This window comes from Elephas maximus, chromosome 9 (assembly GCF_024166365.1).
Source record: "Elephas maximus indicus isolate mEleMax1 chromosome 9, mEleMax1 primary haplotype, whole genome shotgun sequence".
Classification (NCBI taxonomy): domain Eukaryota; kingdom Metazoa; phylum Chordata; class Mammalia; order Proboscidea; family Elephantidae; genus Elephas; species Elephas maximus.
The window spans coordinates 103,104,965-103,129,554 of NC_064827.1; the positions used below are offsets into that span (position 1 = coordinate 103,104,965).

Sequence of the window (24,590 nt, forward strand, 5' to 3'; positions counted from 1 at the left end):
CACACTTCGCCCACATGCCCAATATCCTGAAATTTAGTTACCACCCCAACATCCTAATAAGAAATATTTTTAAACGTTCTATCAGTCTCATTCTCAAATCCTTTAAATGAGAGTCACTGAGATTGTTTAATAGTTCAAGTAGCAGGTAAATTAAGAATACTTTTTGTTAAGCACAAAACACTATAGCCGTATGCTTCTATATGAGTTTTACAAACATTCTCAGCTTTGAGAAGAAAAAACACCCCCTAGCAAAAAACATAATACAGACTTGGTATTGTATCAGATGGAACTCTTATTATACAGCAAACACAGTTGGGTTAAATTAAAATGATTTACATGTGGTAATTTCCAATGGATGCTCTGGGAATATAAAACATATTTAATTTTCAACCACAGGCTTCACTGAAAAGGAAGTTCTGTAACTTCTGGGTAAAACCTAGAGGATTTAACATAAGCATTTATTTCTGATCCTTCCTCAAATACCACAAAAATGACAGTAAAAGAATAATTTCCTTTTTAAAAAAAAAGGACAAATCCACAAGGAAAAAGAAAACTGGAGAGATGATAGCAAAGAAGAGATATCAACAAAATGTTGGGAGAGGGCAGGCAGATGGATGAAAGTCAGGGCCTTGAGTTCCAACTTCCTTCACTTTGCTATGTACCTGCAATAACGGGAATCAACAAGAAAAATATTGAATTGCATTACAAAGCCCAGAAAAATTTAGGAATTGGAGACACTGGTTATTTTTAAAGAAGGCATTTCAGGATAGGGATGAAAGCAGAAGAATTGGTTAAAAGGTTTTATGAAGACCAGTTAGATCTTCAGATCCAATTCCTTAACCCATTCCCTAGTTCCCAGAGATGGAAAGTTGACTTCTTAAAGCTAGACCTACACCTAAGTACCATTCACCACTAGAAGACATCAGGGAGACTTTAGGAAAGAGCTGAGTTATAGCCTGGGGTAAAGTAAGTGCAAAGATGAGCTTGGAAATCCTGTTTTGCCAGAAAGAAGAAAATACTCAAAAAGTGATGGGACCATATCAAAAACATAATGAGTTGTTTAAAGAGGCCAGATAAGAAAAAAAATTGAGCATCAAAACAAATGGTAACAAATTAAAACCTACTGAATAAAATCAGAAATCCTGAGTCCAATATACACAAATTTAAAAATTACTAAACTGAAAGCTTAATGAGAAATGGGCTCTATTTACATAGTTTCGACGTATGTCCCCATAAAATATTTGTTAATTAGAAATGGAAAAAAGTAACTTTTCGATGGAAAAGTCTGGCAGACACCATATTAATCACGTGATCAAAGTGAACATCGTGAGTAAGAGGACAAATTAAAACTATGTCCTGCGACAGAATGCAATGAGAAGCCACAGTGTCCATGATATTCCTGTCATTCTCCTGAATATAATCATGAGGAGACACAGACAGACTCGGGCTGAGGACCTACAATCTGCAAAAGCACCAGGATATGAAAGTCAAGGAAAAACTGAGGAACTATTCCAGACTGAAGTAGCACACTAAAGAGACGTGATAAATAAATGTAACATGTAATTCTGAACTAGATCTTTTGTTAAAGGGAACGTTGTTGGGACAACTGAAAAAGCTTGAAAGAAGTCTCAAGCTTATATCTAATACACAGCAAAAGCACTGCTCAGAGGAGAATTTATAGCAATAAATACACAAACCAAAAAAGAAGTAAAGCAACACAGATTAACGCTGAACAATAGAGTGCTGGGACTGGAAATTTAGTAAGACACTCATGGAGGGAGCTCCTGGGTGATGACGGCACATGCTCGGCTGCTGACCAAAAGAGTAGAGATTCAAGTCCACCCAAAGACACCGAGGAAGAAAAACCTGGTAATTTACTTCTGAAAAATCTGCCATTGAAAACCTTACTGAGCACGGTTCTACCCAGACACGTACATGGTTGCCGTGAGTTGGAGTTGACTGGATGGCAACTGGTTTAATAAAGCATTTACATTTGGCAGGAACAGGCGGAGTCTAAGAAAAGAGGCATAAAGAATCCCGATTTAAGTTTAAATTCCAATTTGTGTTGGCTTTGTTAAATATAAAGTCCTGCCTGGGCAAGCAGCCTAGGTTTTCCAGAATAACTTCACAGATATATTATTAGGGTAAAATTAACCAGTAAATATTTAATTATTTTAGAAGAACCTCTGTATTCTGCCTACAAAAAAGAAAGGGCCAAAATCAATAGCTTCACCCTACACCTTGAACAAATAGAAAAGGAGCAGCAGAAGTCCAGTCTCCAGAAAAAAAGGAAATAATAAAGATCAGAGCAGAAATAAATGAAATAGAAAACAGAAAATCAGAATCAACAAGACTAGAAGTTAGTTCTTTGAAAGGATCAGTAAAATTGACAAACCACTGGCCAAAGTGACAAAATATAAAATGAGAAGATGCAAATATCCAAAACAGAAATGAGATGGGTAAATTACAACAGAACCAACTGAGCTAAAAAAAATCATAACAAAATATTATGAAAAATTGTACTTCAACAAATTTGAAAGCTTAGAAAATATCAGCAAATTTCTAGAAACATATTGTCTACCTAAACTAATACAAATAAAAATAGAGGTAGAAAATTTGAATAGACCCATAACAAAAGAAGAAATTGAAGATGTCATTAAAAAAACTCCCAAGAAAAAAAGCCTCAGCCCAGATGGCTTCGCTAGAGAATTGCATCATTCAAAGAAGGGTTGACACCAATTTTACTCAAACTGTTCCAGAACACAGAAAAAAAGGAATACTCCCTAATTCATTCTATGAAGTCGGCATAATTAACAAATAGATTGGCTTATATAATAAACAATACCATCCATTAGTAATGTGCTCCCTATAGAAATTAACTATGAGAATAGTTAAGAGTTACCCAAAAGCAAAGATCAGAGAGCCAGGAGAGGGAGGGAAGCTAGGTCAATGGAAACAGAACAAATCCAAAGGAAATAATGAGAATGCTGACACATTGTAAAAGTTGTAACCAATGGCATGGAAAAATTTACATAAAAATTTTTACAGAGGAACCTAATTTGCTGTGTAAACTTTCACCTGAAACACCATAAAATATTATTAAAAAAAAAAAGACTAGATGGAATATATCACACGAATGCTAATTACCTGATTTTGATAGTTGTATGGTGGTTAGTAGGATAATGCTCTTGTTTACAGGAAATAGATTTTACTTGTCCACAGGAAATATTTTCTACTTTCCAATACAGGAGACACCAGCCACGTATGGAGCATTCGAAATGTGGCTCGTCTCAACTGAGATGTGCTATGTGCGTAATATACACACCAGGTTTCAAAGACTTAGTATGAAAATAGGAGGTTAAATACCTTATGTTTATATTGACTATGTATTGAAATGGCATTTGAGATATATTTGGCTAAATAAAATATTAAAATTAATTGCACTGCTTCTTTTTACTTTTTCAACATTACTGCTAGAACTTTTAAAATTACAATGTAGCATGCACTGTATTTCTATTGGACAGCGCTGCTCGAAAGTATTTACAGTGACAGGGCAGCAGGCTGGCAACTTACTCTCAGATCAAGAAAAAAAGTTCTTTTCACTATACTTCCAGCTTTTATGTTAAGTTTGTGACTGCTTCAAAATACAGAATTGAAAAATTCAAAAAAATCCAAAAAAAAAACTGAAAAACTCCTCTTCAGAAATGAGGACTAGAGGATACAACGGTGTCAACACAAAATGTTAAATTAATACAATAAAGTGAGTACTGAAGTAGAGGTGTGTGGAAAGGCAGCTGAGGGAGAAAGAAGAAGGGCAGCACCAGGAAGTGGCTGGCTGCTTAATGATGCAAGTCAATAAGCAGGGGAAAGAGCCAGAGTGAAATTTCACAGGGAAAAGTGTCTGAATTCATAATTGTTTATTATTAGGTGGTATTTTTAAGTGCACAGAGTGACAGAACTGGGGTTCTTAACCTTTTTTGTGTGTGTGTGTGCCATGGTCCCTTTTGAGAGTCTAATGAAGCCAATGAATGTCTTCTCTCAAGAATTCGTTTAAATATATAAAACAAAGTAAGATGATTACAGAAGAAATCAATTACACCGAAATGCAATTATCAAAATGTTGAAAAGATGTTATATAGCAGTACCTGTGATTTCATTAAAATGTATACTTCTTTTAAAACAGTTAAGACTCATGGAGGCTCTAATAGCCATAACTGTAAAGTACAGATATGTATAAACGATATTTCAGGATATCTGAAGCAACTATAACGTGATATTAAAAGATCTGGATTTTTATTGGTGAAAAAGTCACAGATATTACTAATACTACTGTGGTTTATTGTCTATATTAGAATTCAACTAGAAGTTATTGAAAATAAAGATGTAATTCTTATTCCATTCTAATTCATGGACACTCTGAATCCATGAATCTCTTGAGGGTGAAGGGGAAGTGGCCCAGGGACTAGGCCTAGGTTTAGAACAAAAAATTAAAATTTAAAAGGTTTCCTAAATATCAGTGCAACAACCGTTAATCTGTTTACTCATTTTCATTATTGCTTAGCAAGCACTTTGAGAAGTTGAGAATGCAGGTGATCACTTGTCTAAATTATCACGTTTATGAAGAAGAGTCTCCATTAATGTTTCGCTGCACTTAAAACTGCACACTGATACGTGTAATGGTGCATGCCAATAAACTAACAAATCTGAAGACGAGTCAATACCTAACAGCAAAAATCATAAACCAAAAACCAAAACCAAACCCACTGCCATCGAGTCGATTCTGACTCACAGCGACCCTACATGACAAAGTAGAACTGCCCCATAGTTTCCAAGGAGCACCTGGTGGATTCCAACTGCTGACCGTTTGGTTAGCAGCCGTAGCTCTTAACCATTACACCACCAGAGTTTCCAAAAATCATAAAGGTTCTATATAATGGGACTATTCTTACCCATATATGCCAGTCTATAAAATGCTAAGCTCTGATATTATGATTAAGAATTATGACACTGAATCATCTCTGAACCTGTAATGGATCAAATTTTATGTATATTGAACTTTAGGAGAAAAAGACTGCCTACTTAGAAGAACATCTGGCAGATGCAGTTAAATGATCAAAGGGATGATAAATTAGCTGTTTCAAACACGTGTAACCAGGTTACTGAACAGCCATCTGATGTATGTAGACATCAACAAATTTCTTTTGAAATATGAATCCTGACTCTAAACTCTCTTAATTTAGATATTACCTGATACAAGTGTTAAATTACTCACACCGAATATTTCTGGGCTAAAAGTCCCACTCATGCAGGGTTGCTGTGAGTCAGGATTGACTTGACAGCAATGGGTTTTTTCTTTGGCTAGGTTAAAAGTAATAGGAATTGAAATTGCTAAAAGCAACATTCAAAATATAAGGATAACTCATTAAAATCTCATCCAAAAATCAACGATGGAAGAATGAAGAATAGACCAAAGCTTATTATTGGTCACCAGGGGTAGAAGGGAGGGGAAAAGACGGAGCCGTTGCTCAAGGTGCACTGAGCTTCTGTGAATGGTGGTGGAGTAATTTGGCAAAGGATAGTGGTGGTGGTGGCCAGACAATACGATGAACGTACCCAATGTCACTGAGTTGTACTTGTGGAAACTGCTGAACTGGCAAATGTTTTGTTGTGTATATACATATATACACACACCATAAGAATTAAAAAAAAAAAAAAAAAAGAACCAAGAATATTATCACAATTTGAAGCAAATATTAGATGTGCAAACTTAATTACATCAATTCTAAAAATGCTCTTGGCTGTCAAAATCTCAGTGCCTTTCCTCTGCTTAGCTATTTTAATGAATTCTAACAGCTACAACTTAATAAAAGAATACAACAAATTTATCCTACCTAGTTACTTTGCAGCTCGATTCAATCAAGTCATTTTCGAAGTCAAGAAGGCTGGAAGGCAGATTATATTCCAGTGGGGATGTCAGTCTTTTCAAACGTAATAAACCAACACAAAATTTTGCTCCCATCTCTTCCAATTCACGAGTACCAATTTGTAAACCCTAGAAATAAAGCAATATTACACATACAACTAGAAAGTGTGTGGTCCTTTGGCTGCACCACATTATATACTAAAAGAAATTGATAACTATATTAATAAAATAAAAATTTTGGTGCTTTCTATGTAACTAGGATTCAACAAGCACAATTTCTTAACAATGTAAGATTATTCTAGGTCACAAAGGAAACAAACTATACTAAAAGGCCTTTCCTAAAAAGTCTATTCTCATTCACTATAATGCAAACTATTTTCGCCAACACTCTTGGAAGAAAAAAAATAGATGAAGATTTTGTGATAATACTGCTCCTGGAGTTCTTACATGAAACTGTATTTTTTTTTTTATGTTTTTATATGTATACTTGAATTACCTTATAGATATTTTTATTGTATGATAAAAGAAACTGTAAGTAAAAAATAAACAAAAAGGCTATAAATACTCATAGTTCAAAAAAAAAAGAACCAAACAAATACAAGTCAATGAGGTAATAGTAAAATAAGTAACTGTGTTCCATGTCAATTGAGACTAAAGCAAAAAAAAAATTTTACCAAATCCCCTTACCCATTTTTTAACCAACAGCTTCCCAATAAATAATAGTATGTTGTTGCTGTTGTTGTTAGGTGCCATCAAGTAGATTTTCAGTTCTTATTGACCCCAGGACAGAACTGCCTCATAGAGTTTTCTAGCCTGTAATCTTCATGGGAGCAGATAGCCAGGTCTTTTCTCCAGTGGTGCCACTGGTGGGGTTTCGAACCACCATCCTTTCGGTTAGCAGCCAACATTGCACCACCAGGGCCCCTATGGCACATCCCAAATATCCTAGGAGATGCTACCTGTTTATTACAACATTCATTTGCCTTGTTAATTTAAAAGCTTTTGAAAGTGTATGCCTATTTCTGAATTAGTTTAGAAAATAAAAATAAAGAATATTTATAGCCTAAAATTCAGTAACATGAAAATATTCTTGAGGGTGAAAGAGAACTGCTTCTTAAAATACTATTAGACTCACACAGCTTATTAGCATTAACTAGTTCTAGTTTGAAAAGTATATATTAAGATAAAAGCCTTGAATTTTAGACATAAAAAACTTGTTCAGTAAGACACACTTTTCTTCATAAGAGTTTTAAATCAATGTATACTCAACTAAATCATATAAAATAAATGAGTATCAGGTATCCATTTTTTAGTTTAAAGATTAAAAAGGGCCCTGGTGGCGCAGCGGTGAAGAGCTCAGCTGCTAACCAAAAGGCCGGCAGTTCGAATCCACCAACTGCTCCTTGGAAACCCTATGGGGCAGTTCTAGTCTGTCCTTTAAGGTCGCTATGAGTGGGAATCAACTCAATGGCAACAGGTTAAAGATCAAAAACAAAAGTAACTTTTTAGAAAACCAGTCGAATATTTTATGTTTCAAAATATATTTTACCTGATTTTAAAAATTTGGTTTCTTCCATGACCAAGCAAATTTATCAAAACACAAATAGAATATTTTAAAAATCCAGTGACGTCTATCAGTGGAATCTACATACAATAACAAAGCACTACTATTTTAAACGCTACAGATGACCTGAAGGGGCATTCAAGCCCCAACCTCCCTGACGACCATATTTTTAGGCAAATATCACTGGTGCTCTCTATTTTTCTGGTCAACAGCGCCCTCCCCCCACCCACCCACAAGGTATTTTCCTAAGTACACCATGCCATTTTTTTTAACATGTTGCTGTTAAAAAATCAGCATAGGGTGCTTACAAAAATACAAAAATGTAGAATGAACACGTTATTTGCGTAAAAGCACGGTACTCCTTTCCCTACTGCCCAAAGGCTAGTTTCACAGACTCTGATGCTTTAAGTCGTCTTCTCCTAACTGCATAAATTGCCTCTTTAAGAAGTTTGTTTCCACCACCCCGCCCCCACCCCCGTAGGAGCCACCTAATGTTCTTAAACAAAAGTGATTCTCAAGTTTTTTTCTCATTCCATACACTGTGGGATATAAGACCCTTGGTCAAAGTTGTCCACTAGAGCAATGATTAGGGGACAGGGTGGGAAGCTGGGGTGGTACTCATGCTGCATCCTGTCTCGCACCACCGTCTGCCCCTGGTAAACCAGAAGTCACTGTTCTACGGTATCTGGAGAGAGGTCTATAGATACCACACTTTGAAGAATACCATAATGTGGTCAACTTAAAATTTAGGCAACAGTCACTCAAAACAAAGTCCTATCAAACTGGTCCCAAAAGTTTGAACGTTAATTACAAAATCTATACAACTTTCTTTTAGCTTACTACAGACTGAAAAAGTCATTATTTAGACTCTTCACTTAAAATCTCAGACACCAACTGTAATACGTTTACATTTTTCGTACTAACCAATTAGATTTTTAACTCTTTCCAAATATAAAGTTACAACTATTTTTTTAGTTGTAACTATTTTTATGTAAGGTATATAAAAATCAGTATTAGATTCAGTATCCTTTTTCCCCATGCCAACGGAACAAGCAAAGAGAACAAAATGAGTGGAATAATTAGTATGACACCTGAAAATTTTTACATGGCAAGGCAAGAAAAGTACATATTCAGGTTTACTCAATGCTTATCAAAGGTCCAATTCATTGCCCACGAAGTTCTCAATCTTTAAAAAATTCAAAATCAGTTAATGTTTCATTAGTCTTTAAGTTCGGAAGTAAAGTTTAAACTCTGGTTGCTTACAATAAAAGCACATGGCACCAAGAAGAGTAGTTTTAGTAAAGAAAAAAATTTAGCGAAGGGATATGCATTTCGAAGTCATACATACAAAAATCTAAACGTAGCAAAACAGTGCTTTACAAGTGTTTTTTTAATGCATAAATACTTGCATCCAATATATAAAATATTTTTTTAATTTCATTAATAAGGCACTACTTGCACAGTTATTATATACTAACCAGTATTTAAATGTGTACAGTAACAAGCTTTCTAGAAAATTATAAATGTAAATAGGTTCAAATAACCAAGGATTACACAGGACCTTAAGCAAGCTGTTTAGTTTAGTGTTTGAGAACTGCATAAAACCAAACCCAGTGCCGTCGAGTTGATTCCGACTCACAGCGACCCTATAGGACAGAGCAGAACTGCCCCGTAGTTTTCAAGGAGCGCCTGGCGGATTCGAACTGCCAACCCTTTGGTTAGCACCCGTAGCACTTAACCACTACACCACCAGGGTTTCTTAGGACTGCATATGAAAGACTCCATTATTGCAAATTACATGTAACTCAGGATAACAAACGTATCATTCAGTATATATTTGAAAACTGCTATAGAAAATACGGACGCAAAGTCTTGCGATGCTTTACCTTATATCTCCCCTGATCACAGCCACACAAAGTACTCTCCATGGTATAGCTTCTTTGTACTCCTATTTCCCTCCAGACTACCACACGCGCTGTTGATTCTTTAGATTTTTCCACCACGAAGCTACAGCTGCTCATGCAAAATGCTGGGGCAATATGGCTCAGTATCTTAGGCAAAGTCTGTAAAAATAAGAATAATAAAGTCAATCAAGAAGGTTCTTTTTTTAAAAAAAATAATGTGATTAGAGCAAGGCCACGTGGATCTTCCTGCTACGTCCTCTGCTATTCAAAACACTAAATGATCCTCTTGCTAATTTAGAATTTTCTGCTAGAAATAGTTGGAACGCTCCCAAACCATAGTTTGAAAATAAAGCTGCAGCTTTAACTTCAAGAAAAAGCACAGATCCAGTGATAAGATTTCACATTTAAAAAGGCATAGATAATATCAGCTTGACATGGGGGTGACATCAACATATGTGAAACCACTGTTATAAGTTATCAGTCCAGTGTTATTGTTAATAAGTCAAATTCTGCTAGAGTCTATGTTGTGTTGTGTTGTATGCCACTGTGTTGATTTCAACTCACAGGGACCCTACACTTCTTTATAATAATGCCGCAACAATGGGCACAGGATCACATTGATAATAAAAGGCTGAAGTAGAAATTTTTGCTTCTAGACAGGACAGACCATCTTACAGAAGACCAAAACTCTTGCTGAGACCCAGAAAGGCCAGATGTATCCGTTTCCTATTGCTGCTGGAGTAAGTTACCTCAAACTTAATGGTGCCCCCTAATGCTAACGTCTTATATAACCACAGTACAATTATCAGAACAAAATTTAACATTGATTTAGTTCTATTAGCTGAACTACAGACCTCATTCAAATTTCACCAGTTTTTCTACAAACGTCACTTTTCTGTTTCAGGATCCTATCCAAAATCTCACATTGCATTTAGTTACTATTTCTGCTTAGTCCCCTGCAGTCTGTAAAACAGTTCCTTAGTCTTTCCTCATCTGTTGTGATCTTAACACTTTTGAAAAGTACCGACCAGTTATTTTGTCAAATGTCCTTCAATTTATATGCCGTAATTTTTTTGTATCTTCTACCAAAACATAAAAATTGTACTAACAGGACAAAGGATTACTATGATATATCTATCATCAAAAACATACAGCAATGTAAATACATTAATCATCATTTCCCAAACCATCTGCAAACAAGGGTTCCATGGTGTAGGAGGTAGAAATGTTTGCCAAAGACATCCATGTTTTAGTCACCAGAGCCCACAAACATGCTACTGTACATGGTAAAGGGGGCTTCAGAGATGGGATTAAGTTAAAGATTTTGTAATGGGGAATCCTGACCCAGTGAAATCGCAAGGAACTTATAAGAAAAAGAGAAAGGCAGGAGGGTGAAAGAGATGACGTGATGATGAAAGCAGAAGTCAGAGTGCTGTGACTGCTGGCTGGAAGGGGACCACGAACCAAGGAACGCGGGCGGCTTCCAGAAGGTGGAAAAGGCAACGAAACAAATTCCCCCCGGGCCCTCCAAAAGGAACGCCGCCCTGCATACACCTTGATCTTGACCCAGTTAGAACGCACCAGGCTTCTGGTCTACAGAGCTGTGAGGAAATACGTGTTATCATTGTCAGGCACTAAATTTGTTACAGCTGCAAAAGGGAACTAACACACAGTCGTAAAATTATGAGAAAACCTGGGCACTATCTCCCTTACCACCTCACCCCACACACACACATCCCGACAACCCCAGAAATATAAAGTGCTCATTAGCATGTGAAGAGCCTGAGATGGCCTAGAGACAAGAAATGAGGGTAACTGTGTATCATGCAATGACCTAGACATATCTGACCACGAAGCATTTCGGGGTTTTTTTTGGTTTTTTTTGGGGGGGGGCGGCGGGGCGAGGTAGATGGCAAAACACCTATCAACATCTTGAGAAATGCACTTTGGGAAAAACTTCACTGTTATTTTGTCTAACCTAAGGGATCATTTTACGTTTCCTTTCACAACAAAATCAGGAGCGTTAACAAAATAAAGAAATTTGGGATGAGAAAATAAATGAAGATACTTGAGACCAAGGACAGTCTGATTAATTTCATTCATTACAGGAGGAAGAATATGCCTTGTATTTCTCTTCCCACATGTCTGCCTATCATTCATCCATCTACCCATCTATCAAATATTTATTGAGCAGTTGGTGGTGCAAACGGTTAAGTGCTTGGCTGCTAACTGAAAGGTTGGAGGTTCAGGTCCACCCAGAGGGGCCTTGGAAGAAAGACCTGGCAATTTACTTCTGAAAGGTCACAGCCATTGAAAACCCTATGGAGTGTAGTTCTACTATATACACGGGGTCACCATGAGTCAGAATTCAATCTATAGGCAATTGGTTTTATGATAAGGTACTATGCTACATAATAGCAGTGTTCAGAAAAGTGAGCAAACAGACAGGCTTGCTAGCCATGTGGAGCTCACCACCTGCTATAAAGAAAAACATTATTAATCAAATAACACAAAAAAATTAAAATCATGACTATTAAGTGATGTAAAGGAGAGAAAATCTTGCAAAAGTATAATCTGATTTCATTTCAGGGGGTTATATGAGTATTCCCTGAGGAGTGGTGACTGACCGGAAATATGACAAATGAACAGAAACTAGGTAAAGGAATGGTGGTAATGGTGGTGGCCTGGACAGACAACAGCACGTGTACAGGATCTTCATGTCTGCTCTTCTGTCTAGCTTTCCCTATTCTCTGGGGCTCTCCCTATTCTCACTTAAACTGTTTGAGTCTGAACTAAATATTCTCCATTTCTTTTCTACATCCCTGAGCTCTGCAAATTTATTTTCTTCATTTAATGTAGACTAACCTAATACGAATCCAAACTCCTGAAGATCATGTGGCAGTAACATTTGTTAAAAGCTGACGCATTGGGCATTTTACATGCATTCTTAGGCTCTGCCTTGACTTTCATTCTGGGCTTTGTCTCTGTCTTAGGTTTACTTTCTAACGTCTTTCCCTTTCTCAACAGTACTCCTTTGTTTTGCTGAAGCATATCTTCTAGTAGCTCTCAGAGAAATGTTATATGGAAGGTAAATTTCTTCAGACTTTCTAAGTCTGAAAACATTTTTTTTTTTAACATTTTATTGTGCTTTAAGTGAAAGTTTACATAGCAAATTAGTTTCCCATTCAACAATTCATATACCAACTGTTCCATGACATTGGTTGCTATCCCTGCAATATGTCAGCACTCCCCCATTTCCACCCTGGCTTCCTGGATTGCATCCCCCCAGTTTCCCTGCCACTCCTTGCCTTCTTATCTTTGCTTTTGGGCAAATGTTGTGGGTCTGGTCTCCTATAGTTGATTGTTCTAAAGAGCACATTCCTCACAGGTGTTACTGTTTATTTTATAAGTCAATCTTTTACTTGGCTGAAAGGTGACCTCCGGGAGTGGCTTCAGTTCCAAGTTAAAAGGGTGCCTTAAGCCAAGAGTCTCAAGGGTTCCTCCTGTCTCTATCATTCCAGTAAGTCTAGTCTTTTTTATGAATTTGAGTTTTGTTCTACATTTTTCTCCCATTCTAACCAGGACCTTCTATTGCATCCCTGGTCAGAGTAGTCAGTAGTGGTAGCTGGGCAGCATCTAGATCTTCTGGTCTCAGGCCAGAAGAGGCTGTGGTTCATATGAGCCATTAGTCTTTTGGACTAATTGGTTGCTTGAGCCTTTAGTCTCCTTCACTCTCCTCTGCTCCAGATGGGGAGAGACCAATACTTAGATGGCCGCTTGCTAGCTTTCAAGACCCCAGATACTACTCACCACACTAGGATGTAGAACATTGTATTTATGAATTATGTCATCCCAATTGACCTAGATGTCCCCCAAGACTATGGTCCTTAACCTTCAAGTCCAGTAACTCAGTCCCACAAGGTTACTAAGAACTTTCCATAGCTGTGCCCCCCAGCTGCACTACTCTATCTATGAATATACACGTAGCACATACAAATATGTATACACAAATACCCACAACTATACCCATATATGAAGCCCTGGTAACAGTGGTTAAGAATTCAGCTGCTAACCAAAAGGTCAGCAGTTCAAATCCACCAGCTGCTCCTTGGAAACACTGTGGGGCAGTTCCACTATGTTCTGTAGGGTGAGGGTATGAGTCAAAATTCAACTCCATGGCAATGGGTTTGGGTGGCACAGTAGTTAAGCATTTGGCTGTGAACCAAAAGGTCAGCAGTTCAAAGCAACCAGCTGCTCCTTGGAAACCCTATGGGGGCAGTTCTATTCCGTCCTATAGGATCATGAGTCATAATTAACTAGACAGCAGTGGGGTTCATACCCATATATACACTTGAATGCCCACCCACAGGACTTCTGCCATCTATTTAGCATATATCTCTACCTATGTAACCATTCACAAATTTTTGGTTATTACTGTTGTTGCTGAATTTGTGTATGGTTTAGTTGTCCTTTATTCTTTCCTACCTCTCAGTGTCTTCATTTATCTTGGTCACGTTATGCTGACTTTTCCATATTGCCTTCCCCTTCACCAGAATTAACACGTGTCCACTATCTAGTACTCATCGTAGTGACCCTATAAAAAAAGTAATTTTTTTTTTTTAGGACAGAGTAAAACTGCCCCATAGAGTTTCCGATGAGCACCTATAGGGTCACTGAGTCGCAATCGACTCAACGGCAATGGGTTCGGTTTTTTTGTGTACTATCTAGTAAGCAGTTCTCCCTCCCTTTTCCTCTCAGCCCAACTAACTGTCAAAGTAGTATCATACAATATTTGTCCTTCTGTGATTGATTTATTTGACTCAGCATAATGGACTCCAGATTCATCCATGTTGTAAGATATTTCACAGATTCATCATTACTCTTTATCATTGCACAGTATTTTACCATACGTAAGTACCACAATTTGTTAATCCATTCACCTGCTGATGAGGACTTAGGTTTTCTCTATCTTTTTCCCATTGTGAATAATGCTGCAATGAACAAGAGTGTGCATACATTTATTTGTATTACTGCTCTTATTTCTCTAGTATATATACCTAATAGTAGGATTGTTGGAACATATGCTATTTCTATTTCTAGCTTTTTGAGGAAGTGCCATACCGTTTTCCATAGTGGTTGTACCACTTTACAATCCCACCCACAGTGTATAAGAGTTCCAATCTCCACACAACCTCGCTACCATTTGTTGTTTTCTGTTTTTTTGATCAGTGCCATTTTACAGGAGTAACAGCCAATGATGAGCCCTGATGGCACATTGGGTAAAGAGCTCAGCTGTTAACTGAAAGGTTGGCAGCTTGAACCCACCAACCACTCTGTGGGAGAAAGATGTGGCGGTCTGCTTCCATAAAGATTTACAGCCTTGGAAACCTATGGGCAGCTTTACTGGTCCGTCCTACAGGGTCACTACGACTCATAATCAACTCAACAGCAATGGGTTTGTTTTGTTTTTTGTTTGTATGGTCGCTATGAGTCCAAATCAACTCAACGGCAGTGGGTGTGGTTTGGTTTTGATTCAATGGCAAATGACCACGAACATTTCTTAATGTGTGTGTTAGCTGCCTGAATGCCCCCTTTGCTGAAATGTCTGTTTACTCCCTTTGCTCGTTTTTTGATTGGACTGTCTTTTTGTTGTTGAAGTGCTGATGCTTTCTACAGCTTAGAGATTAGACCCTCATCAGATATGTCATTGCCAAATGCTTTTTCCCAGTCTGTAGGATCTCTTTTTACTCTTCTGGTGAAGTCTTTTGATGAGCATACATATTTAATTTTCAGGAGGTCCTAGTTATCAAGCTTATCTTCTGTTGTTTGCACGTTTTTAATTATGTTTAATAGTCTACATATGCTATAAATTAGGATCCCTAGCTTTGTTCCCATGTTATCTTCCAGGAATTTTATAGTTTTAGGTTTATCATTTAGGTCTTTGATCTGAGTTAATTTTTGTGTATAGTGTGAGGAATGGATCCTGTTTCATTTTTTCTGCAAATGGATATCCAGTTTTGCCAGCACCATTTGTTAGACTATCTTTCCCCATTGAATGGACTTCAGCCCTTTGTCAAAGATCAGCTGTCCATAGGTGAATGAATTTACTCTGGGTTCTCAATTCTGTTTCACTGGTCTACGTGTCTGTCGTTGAACCAGTACCAGGGCTGTTTTGACTGCCATGGGTGTATAGTTAAGTTCTGAGATCAGGAAGTATGAGGCCTCCTACTTTGTTCTTCTTCAGCAACACTTTTGCTATTTGGGTCCTCTATTCTTTCCATATAAAGATAAAAAAAAGAAAGTTAGAGATTCGTTTTTCCATTCCGTTAAAGAATAATGTTGGAATTTGGACTGGGATAGCATTGCATCTATAGATCACTTTGAGTAGTACCGACATTTTCACAATGTTAAGTCTCCCAATCCATGAGCATGGAATGTTTTTCCATTTAAGTAGGTCTCTTTAGGTTTCTTGCAGTAGTGTTTTGTAGTTTTCTTTGTATAGTCTTTTATGTACCATGTTAGATTTATTCCCAGGTATTTTATCCTTTTGAGGCTATTGTAAATGGCATTTTTTTTTTTAATTTCCTTTTCAGAGTTTTAGAGGAATTCAACTGATTTTTGCACGTTGATCTTGTACCCTGCCACTTTACTATTAGTTCCAGTAACTTTCTTGTGGAGTCTCTGAGATTTTCTATGTATAGGATCATGTCATTTCCAAATAAGGTTAGTTTTAATTCTTCCTTACCAGTTTGGATGTCCTTTCTTTCCCTTTCTTACCTTATTGCTCTGGCTGGGGCTTCCAGTACAACAGTGAATAGGAGTGGTGATAATGGGCATCTTTGTCTAATTCCATGCTCAGGAGGAATCCTTACAATCTCTCTCCATCAATGAAGAGAATAATCTTGTTGGCTGTTAGTTTTGTATATACGCCCTTAATTTTATTCCTATTTTGCTGAGACTTTTCATCAGGAAAGGGTGTTGGGTTTTATCAAATGCCTTTTCTTCATCAACTGAGATGATCATGTGGTTCTTTTCCTTGCTTTATTTATGTGATGAATTATGTTGATTGATTTTCTAGTGTTAAACCACTCTTACATCGCTGGTATAAATCCCACCTGACCGTGATATATTATTTTCTGATATGCTGTTGTATTCTGTTGGCTGGAATGTTGTCACGAATTTGTGTATCTATATCCACAAGGGATATCAGTCTGTAATTTTTTTCTTTTTTTTTTTTTTTTGGTGGTATCTTTGCCTGGCTTTTGTATCAGGGTTATGCTGGCTTCATAGAATGAGTTAGGGAGTATATTTTCTACATTCTGGAGTAGTTTGAGTAGTATTGGTGTCAAATCTTCTCTGAATGTTTGGTAGAACTCTCCAGTGAAGCCATCTGGGCCAGGACTTATTTTTGTTGGGAGTTTTTTTTTTTTTTTTTTTAATGTCATCTTCAATTTCTTCTTTTCTTAAGGATCTAAAAATTTTTCCATTTCTTCTAGGTTTTCAAATTCGTTACAGTACAATTTTTTCATAATATTCTGTAATAATTCTCTTTATCTCAGTTGTTCTGCTGTAAAGTCACCTATTTCATCTATTTGCTTCTTCTCATTTTATTCCTTTGTCAATTTGGCCAGTGGTTTGTCAATTTTATTGATCTTCTCAAAGAACCAACTTCTAGTTTTGTTGATTCTACTGTTTTTCTGTTTTCATTTCATTTATTTCTGCTCTTTCTTCTGGTAACTTCTTTTGCTGTTCCTTTTCTACTTGATCAAGTTGTAGAGTTCAGCTGTAGATTTTAGGTCTTTCTTCATTTTTGATGTGTGCATATATTGCTATAAATTTTCCTGTGAGCACTGCTTTTCTGTGTCCCAGAGGTTTTGGCATGTTGTGTCCTCATTTTCATTTGATTCTAAGAATTTTTAAATTTCATTCTGAATTTCTTCTATGACCCAGTAGTTTTGAAGTAAGGTGTAATTCAGTTTCCATGTATTTTTTTTTTCCTTGCTGTTTCTTCCTGTTGTTTTCTAGTTTTATTATCATCATGGTCAGAAAAGATGCTTTGTATTATGTCAATATTTTTGTATTTATTGAGGCTTGCTTTGTGGTTTAGAATAAGGTCTATTCTGGAGAAGGATCCGAGTGCACTGGAGAAGGTATACTGAGCTGCTGTTGGGTGGCATGTTCTGTACATGTCTATAAGGTTATATTGGTTGATCATGTTATTTAGATCTTTTTGGGTCTTTACCAAGTTTCTTTCTAATTGTTCTGTCCATTGTTGAAAGTGGTGTGTTAAAGTCTCCTACTGTTATTGTAGAACTATTTCTTTAATTATGTTTGTTTTATATATTTTGGAGCTCTGTCATTGAGTATATAGATATTCAATACTGTTTCGTGCTCTTGGTGGAATGACCCTTTAATCATTATATAATGTCCTTGTCTCTTATAATGGATTTTGACTTAAAGTCTATTTTATTCAAAATTAATACAGTCATGCATTGCTTAACGTTCATGATATGTTCTGTGAAATACATTATGCGATTTGGACATTGTGCAAACACCTGGATCCACAGGGCCTGGGGTCTGCTGTATGGAGCACAGCCCAGGCAGCTCCCGCTGCGGACACCTCAGGTGAGTTCTCGGCTGGGTCCCACCCTGCAGCCCACGAAGGCCACAGCGGGAAGGCTCCACAACAGACCAGGGCAATGGTCTAGAAGATCCAGCAACTCCTCCCTGGCTAGGCCCCATGATGCCTGCTGACCTTGGGTGCTCTGGAACAGGAGTGGGCACCCATTTTTCCCAGCAGCAGCGGTGTCTGTTCCCATGGGTGCAGAGTGGGCCCACTGCCAAGTCAGGTTGTGGGCATCCACTGGAGGAGGGCGTGCACCAGACCACAGATGTACACGTGGTTGGATGTGGTCTCAATGGACATGATGTGGCATGACTGTACTGCTACTTCTGCTGTCTTTTGGATACTGTTTGCTTGACATGTTTTTTTCCATTCTTTGATATTTAACTTGTTTACGTCTTTGTGTCTAAGGTGCATCTCCTGTAGGCAACATATTGATGGGTAATGTTTTTATATCCATTCTGCCACTCTCTGTCTCTTTACAGGTGCATCTAATCCATTTATATTCACTGTGATTATCAATAGATATGGATTCATTGCTGGCATTTCGTTATACGTTTGTGGCGTTAACAGTTTCTTTGTTCCTCTTAATTTTCTGTGCTGAGCTCTCTCTGTAACTGGGTTTTCTTTTCCTATCAAACATTGCTGCTTTTGTGTTTACTGAGTCTTTTTGGATTTCCTCTTTATTTTGGTGAGTAGATTTATTACTTTTCTTTGTGGTTACCCCAAAGTTTACATTCATTCTCTTAAAACAGTCTATTATGTCTTGAAATCACCTTGACTTCTTCCTCATACGAAGTTCTACAGCTACATCTTTTATTCACCCTTTCTGTTTTGAAGTTGTCATCATTTATAGCTTAATTCCTCTGGTTCCCTGTAGTCAATTTTTTAGCTTTATTTTGCTTTTGCGAAATCTTCCACTGGGTTGGTATCTGGGTGATTTTGTCGTGTGTCTTTATCTCAGGTTGTTGTCTGATATCGCTGGTTCTCTATCTGAAGAACTCCCTTTAACATTTCTTATAAGGCTGGTCTGGTTTTTATAAATCCCCGTAGTTTCTGCTTATCTGGGAATGTCTTACTTTTGCCATTGTTTTTGAAAGACAATTTTGCTGGACACATGATTCTTGATTGGCAATTCTTTTCCTTCAGGATTTTATATATCATTCCATTGCCTTCTCGCCTGCATGGTTTCTGATGAGAAATCAGCCCTTGGTGTTGTTTGAGCCCCTTTTTAATTGATATTTCATTTTTCACAAGGTGCTATCGCATTCTTTTCTTTATCTTTGGTTATGGAAAGTTTGATTATGATATGTCTTGGTGATGTTCTTGGAAGGTCTATCCTGTATGGCGTTTGCTGAGCTTCTTGGATGGTAACCTTCTCATCTTGCATGATATTTGGGAAGTTTTCCGCCAATATGTCTTCAAAAATTCTTCCTGTACTTTTCTTCCTCCTCTTCTGGAGTCCCTATTACACCTAAATTATCCCTCTTGGTTATGTCCCACATAACTCTTATGCTTTCTTCATTTTTCTCTTTTTCTGACTGTTCCTCAAACAAGTTAGTATCAAGGGATTTGTCCTCTATTTCGCCAGTAGTTTCTTCATTGATTCAATTCTACTTCTATGTCTTTCCACTGAGTTATCTATTTCTCATATTTTATTGTTAATCTTATGGATTTCTACTTGTTTTTGTATAGTTTCTAATTATCTATTTATTTTGTCATTTTGTTCTTGCATTGTTTTCCTGAATTATTCTAGGGTTTTACTGTGTTTTCCTTGATCTCTTTGAGGATCTTGTATATAAGCCTTTTGAATTCCTTACCAGGTAGTTCTATTACCAATTCTTCCTCAGGAAAGTTTTCTGCCCCCCCTTTTTTTTGGTCATTTTTTGAACCATCTTATCCTTTTTCTTTATTGTTCTTGTCTGTTGTCCCTGAGGCATTAAGATGTTGTTTTATTTATTGAATTGATTGTATGTTTGTTTGTTTTATTGTGATTTTTTTGTTCTGTTTTGATATATCAGTGCTGGTGGGTTGGGCGTGTTTCTCTGATCACTTGTCTAGTGGCACGGGGGCGCTTGCCACCTGTCTCCAGGTGAGCAGGGCAGTGGCAGATAGGGAGAGCCCATGTCACTGTTCACTGGATGCATGAGATGGCTGAGGATGGGCTGAGAGGGCACTGGCTCATAGCAGCTTACCAAGTGGGCAGGGTGGTTACCAGGGGGTGTGGCAAGTAGCCAGTGGTGCTGGAGTGCTCATATGCCATTTGGCGGGTGTGGGGCAGGTTGGGTGATAGGGAGTGCAGGTGCACTCTCCACTGCTTGCCAGGTAGGTGGGAATGGGGATGGACGGGGATGGGTGAGGGAGAAAAGGAGGGCTCGTACTCTGGTCCCTGGCAGTCAGCGCTACAGGGATAGGGAGGTTGTGTCACTAATCACGAGAAGGGTGGGGGGAGGCGGAGTATGCTCCTCTGTCACTGGGCAAGGATGCCTGAGCAAGTCTTCTTGACTGCAGCCAGCAATTGGGACCTTGGCCTGATCAAGTGTAGGAGGGTGCTACCTGTAGTCCAGTTGGGTGGGGGACTTCCTGCTGATACTCTACGAATCTAGTACTTCACGTGTGCCTCCGACCCCAATGGTCAGGCAACCACTGTTGGTGAGTAGCCCTGTCTCTAGATCCTGGCTCCCTCCCTGCCCTGTGGATGTCAAGATGCCTGGAGCTCTCGCCCCTCTTCCTGTACTTCCCCTCCTCAGATCTGATCCATGTCCAGCTCACCTTGCTTTACTCCAGGTATATCTACAGTTTGTCTCCTGTTGGGAATTTCATGAAGTTGCCTTCCTGTGCTCCTCACCTGGGATTGATGCTTGCTTTGTCTCAAGATGGTCATGCCATAACAGGTCAGCTGGCAGGACACCTCTGCTCCATATCTCTCCTTGTTCTCTAGAAACTGTTTTCTATCAGTTTCTTCTTCCAATCAGTGTCCAATCTAATTCTTTATCCTTCCGTTTGATGCTCAGAGTTCCAGGATAGTCATCTGTCATCTGTTTCATTTGGTTTCTCGGGTGTCTTGGTTCTACTGCTGCCACAGCAGAAATACCACAAGTAGATGGCTTTAACAAAGAGAAATTTATTTTCTCACAGTTGAGTAGGTTACAAGTCCAAATTCAGGGCGTTGGCTCTAGGGGAAGGCTTTCTTTCTCTGTTGGCTCTGGAGGAAGGTCCTTGTCCTCAATCTTCCCTGGTCGAGGAGCTTCTCAGGCGCAGGGACCCCGTATCCAAAGGATGCACTCTGCTCTTGGTGGTATGAGGTCTCCCTGTCTCTCTGCTTGCTTCTATCTTTTATATCTCAAGAGACTGCCTCCAGAGACAATCTAATCCTGTAGGTTGAGTCCTGCCTCGCTAACACAACTGCCAACCATCCTCCTTCATTAACATCATAGAAGCAATATTTACAGCATACAGGAAAATCACACAATACCAGGAATCGTGGCCTAGCCCAAGTGATACAAACATTTTGGGGGGGACATAATTCAATCTATGATATTGGGTATTTGCTGTCGAAGGACAGCATGGTTCGTCTAAGTCACCATCTTGGCTCCTCCCCTCAGAACATCCTTTTTCTACCTTCACACTTTATTGATAGTTATGATGAGTACAGAATTATAGTTTAGAAATCCAGCTGAGATTTGTGAAGATACTTGTCCACTGAGTTTTTGCTTCCAGTGTTGCGGCTGAGAAATCCAGTACCATTTTCATACGTAGTCTTTTGTAGAAGAATCTGAAAACTCAGAGAAACTTCTTCTGAACAAAGTCAATAGCTTTCCAATGTACCATCAACAATCAATTTAAGGAGGGACAGGCAGACGTGGGGAAAAATTCCCGTTTCCAACTGTAACAAAATTCATAAAGTCTTTGGGAATAAATCTAACAAAAATATCAGACCTATATGGAGAAATTTTTAAACTTTACTGAAGAATATAAAAGACCAAAAATGAAGAGCGATAAGCACTGTTCACAGATAGCAATGCTGTATATCATAAAAACAAAAATTCTTTCCAATTTAATTAAGATTCACTGCAACTCTGTTCCAAATCTCCATAAGGTTTATCCACTAACTGATCCTAAAATTCACAAGAATAATAAACAAAAAAAGAGCCAAAGTAATTTTTTAAAGGAAATAAAATTTTCCCTAACAGATATCAATACTTACTATAAATCTACAATAATTAAAACTATGTGGTATGCAGAGAGAAAGATAAAACAATGACTATAATAATAATAACCCAAACCCGGTATTATAATAATAATAACCCAACACCCACTGCCATCGAGTCTATAGAGCACCCCAAAACAGACCCATACATCTGGGAACATAATATGTAATAGAGAAGGCTTTATAGAAATGGCAGAGGAAGGATGTACCATTCAATAAATGGTGCTTAGACTACTGGTTATCCATAGGGAAAACAGAATTAGATGCTCACATTTCATATGAAAATAAATTCTGAATAGGTTAAAAGTCTAAATGTGAAAAGCAAAAACTTTGAGAAGAAACATTTAAAACAAAGAATCTAAAGCAAAAATGGCAAAGTGTCAACAATTATTGAATTTGGGTAGTTTCAATTATTTTTTACAGTTCTATACATGTTTGAAATGTAAAAACTCATGAACAATCTGTAATAATTACCCTGTATCCCATATCTTCCACTATATCACATGAAGTCGCATTATCACTGGTATGCCACACTGTCTCTTTGATGCTGCAGCCATACATAAATACATTTTTCTTTCGGGAGTGGCCATGATAATCACAAAAAACCTTGAAAAGATAGTGATAATTTTTAAAAATTAAAAACTTCAAATTCATATTTTACCACATAAAACTACTTAACATCAAGCCAATAAACAGGCCTGTTCCATAGTCCTTTTATTATAACAGAATCATCATTTAACAAGTACAACAAATAAAATAGCTTTGAAAAGGAACTGTGATTAGTTCTAGAATTGATAAATCCTTTGACAGTCCTGCACCAAGCCACAAGGTCCACTCTTTGTTCTGTATCTACTATCCACCATTTAAAAAAACAATAAATTCAGGTATAGCCCAAATCTACAGCTGCAGCCGCTATTGCCCCAAAGGGCTGTTAAAACATGTGCCTAATTTAATAGAACATGAAAACACTCTCATGAAAAATACAACTAAAAAGTGTATGGTTTAAACTTAATTTTTAAGAGCATTTTAAAAATGAATAAAAAAGGACGGACTATCATGTCAATTTTAACCCTCTACAAAGTTTTGCAAGCCTTCTCAAAGGATGACTAGATAATTTGAACTCTAATATAATGAGAACACTCTAAATAAAAGCTCTAGAAATGGAAGAAACAAGTATATTAAATATACATATGTCTGTGTGTATATATGTATATATATATACTCCAGCATAGTCCACACCATGGCTATACTACATTGCCCAGGCATGTCTTGAAGATTTCAGTCTGAGGGCTGACAAAAGAGCTCAGAAATAATACTTCTAATGGTTTCAGAATTTAAGAATCTGAGAGATACATACTATTATCTCAATGTTGTTCAAACAATGAAGTTAAAAACCTAAAATTTACAACCAGGAGGCTGATGAACAAAAAAATAAAAATAAGGGGCTTGTGAGAATTACAAATGCTAAACCTGATGAAATATGGTTAATATTCTATACATTATATTAATTCGGATATTAATCTGACACCATAATTAAAAGACAAGTGATTGATAGTAGGAAAAGACATTTTAAAGAAATTGCTTGGCACATATTAACATTTAGCTTTTATAACCAGAAACTAATGTACAAAATATTAAGAGAGTAATCAACAAAAAGATTTCTTTGACCACGCAACGTAAAAACAAATATTATCACTTACCAGGGGTAAATGCTTCACCGCAGCCAGGTACTGCAGCAGCCCCTTGGCGTGGTAAATCGTAGGATGTAAATCTGGATTTGGACTCTGCCACTGTCTGTTCAAATCCTCTCCGCTTAAAGAACAGCGGTGGCTACACAGGCGTAAACACAGAGACAATGACAGGAAAACACTGGTACCAATAAGCCTCTATGTGAGTTGCTGGTTTGATTTTATGATTTTATTCCATATCTTCAAAAAGGGGGGCTCAACTGAATGTATATTATATTCATTTCATTAACATTTGTTGAGCATTCACCATGTGCAAGATCTTGTGTTACGTACATTTAACTGCAGTAAGCTTTCAGATTTATAGGTCGAAATTTTCAAGCTACAGAAAAAATTAATTCTCAATCCTATGGTTTATTATATATATATACTTTATAAAATTTATAATTGGTCATACTTTCCATTTAATTACATATTAATCATTTATTATACAGTGAAACCTGTGAAAGCCAAAACTCAACGAGACTGCCTTGTTTTTCCGAGTTTTGCAAGTTTTCCATCTTTGACAGGATGCAGTCTTACCACTTTCCTATTGTTCTATATTAGTGGAAAATGTAAGAGTTTTTCTTCTCTGACAGGCTCTGCCCTACACAGGTTTCAGCTTTCCCAGGTCTCACTGTA

General features: G+C 37.5%; 1 protein-coding gene across 3 annotated transcripts in view; it reads right to left on the minus strand.

Moving 5' to 3' along the window:
* Positions 1 to 24,590, minus strand: part of AGTPBP1 (ATP/GTP binding carboxypeptidase 1) — a 186,516-nt gene that overhangs the window by 17,764 nt on the left and 144,162 nt on the right. For all 3 annotated transcript variants that reach the window (XM_049895307.1, XM_049895309.1, XM_049895308.1), the window contains 4 exons: positions 23,925 to 24,054; positions 22,699 to 22,830; positions 9,374 to 9,550; positions 5,892 to 6,052 (listed from right to left, as the gene is read on the minus strand). In XM_049895307.1, coding sequence (XP_049751264.1) covers positions 5,892 to 6,052; positions 9,374 to 9,550; positions 22,699 to 22,830; positions 23,925 to 24,054 — 600 coding nt within the window. The remainder of the gene's footprint in view (positions 1 to 5,891; positions 6,053 to 9,373; positions 9,551 to 22,698; positions 22,831 to 23,924; positions 24,055 to 24,590) is intronic.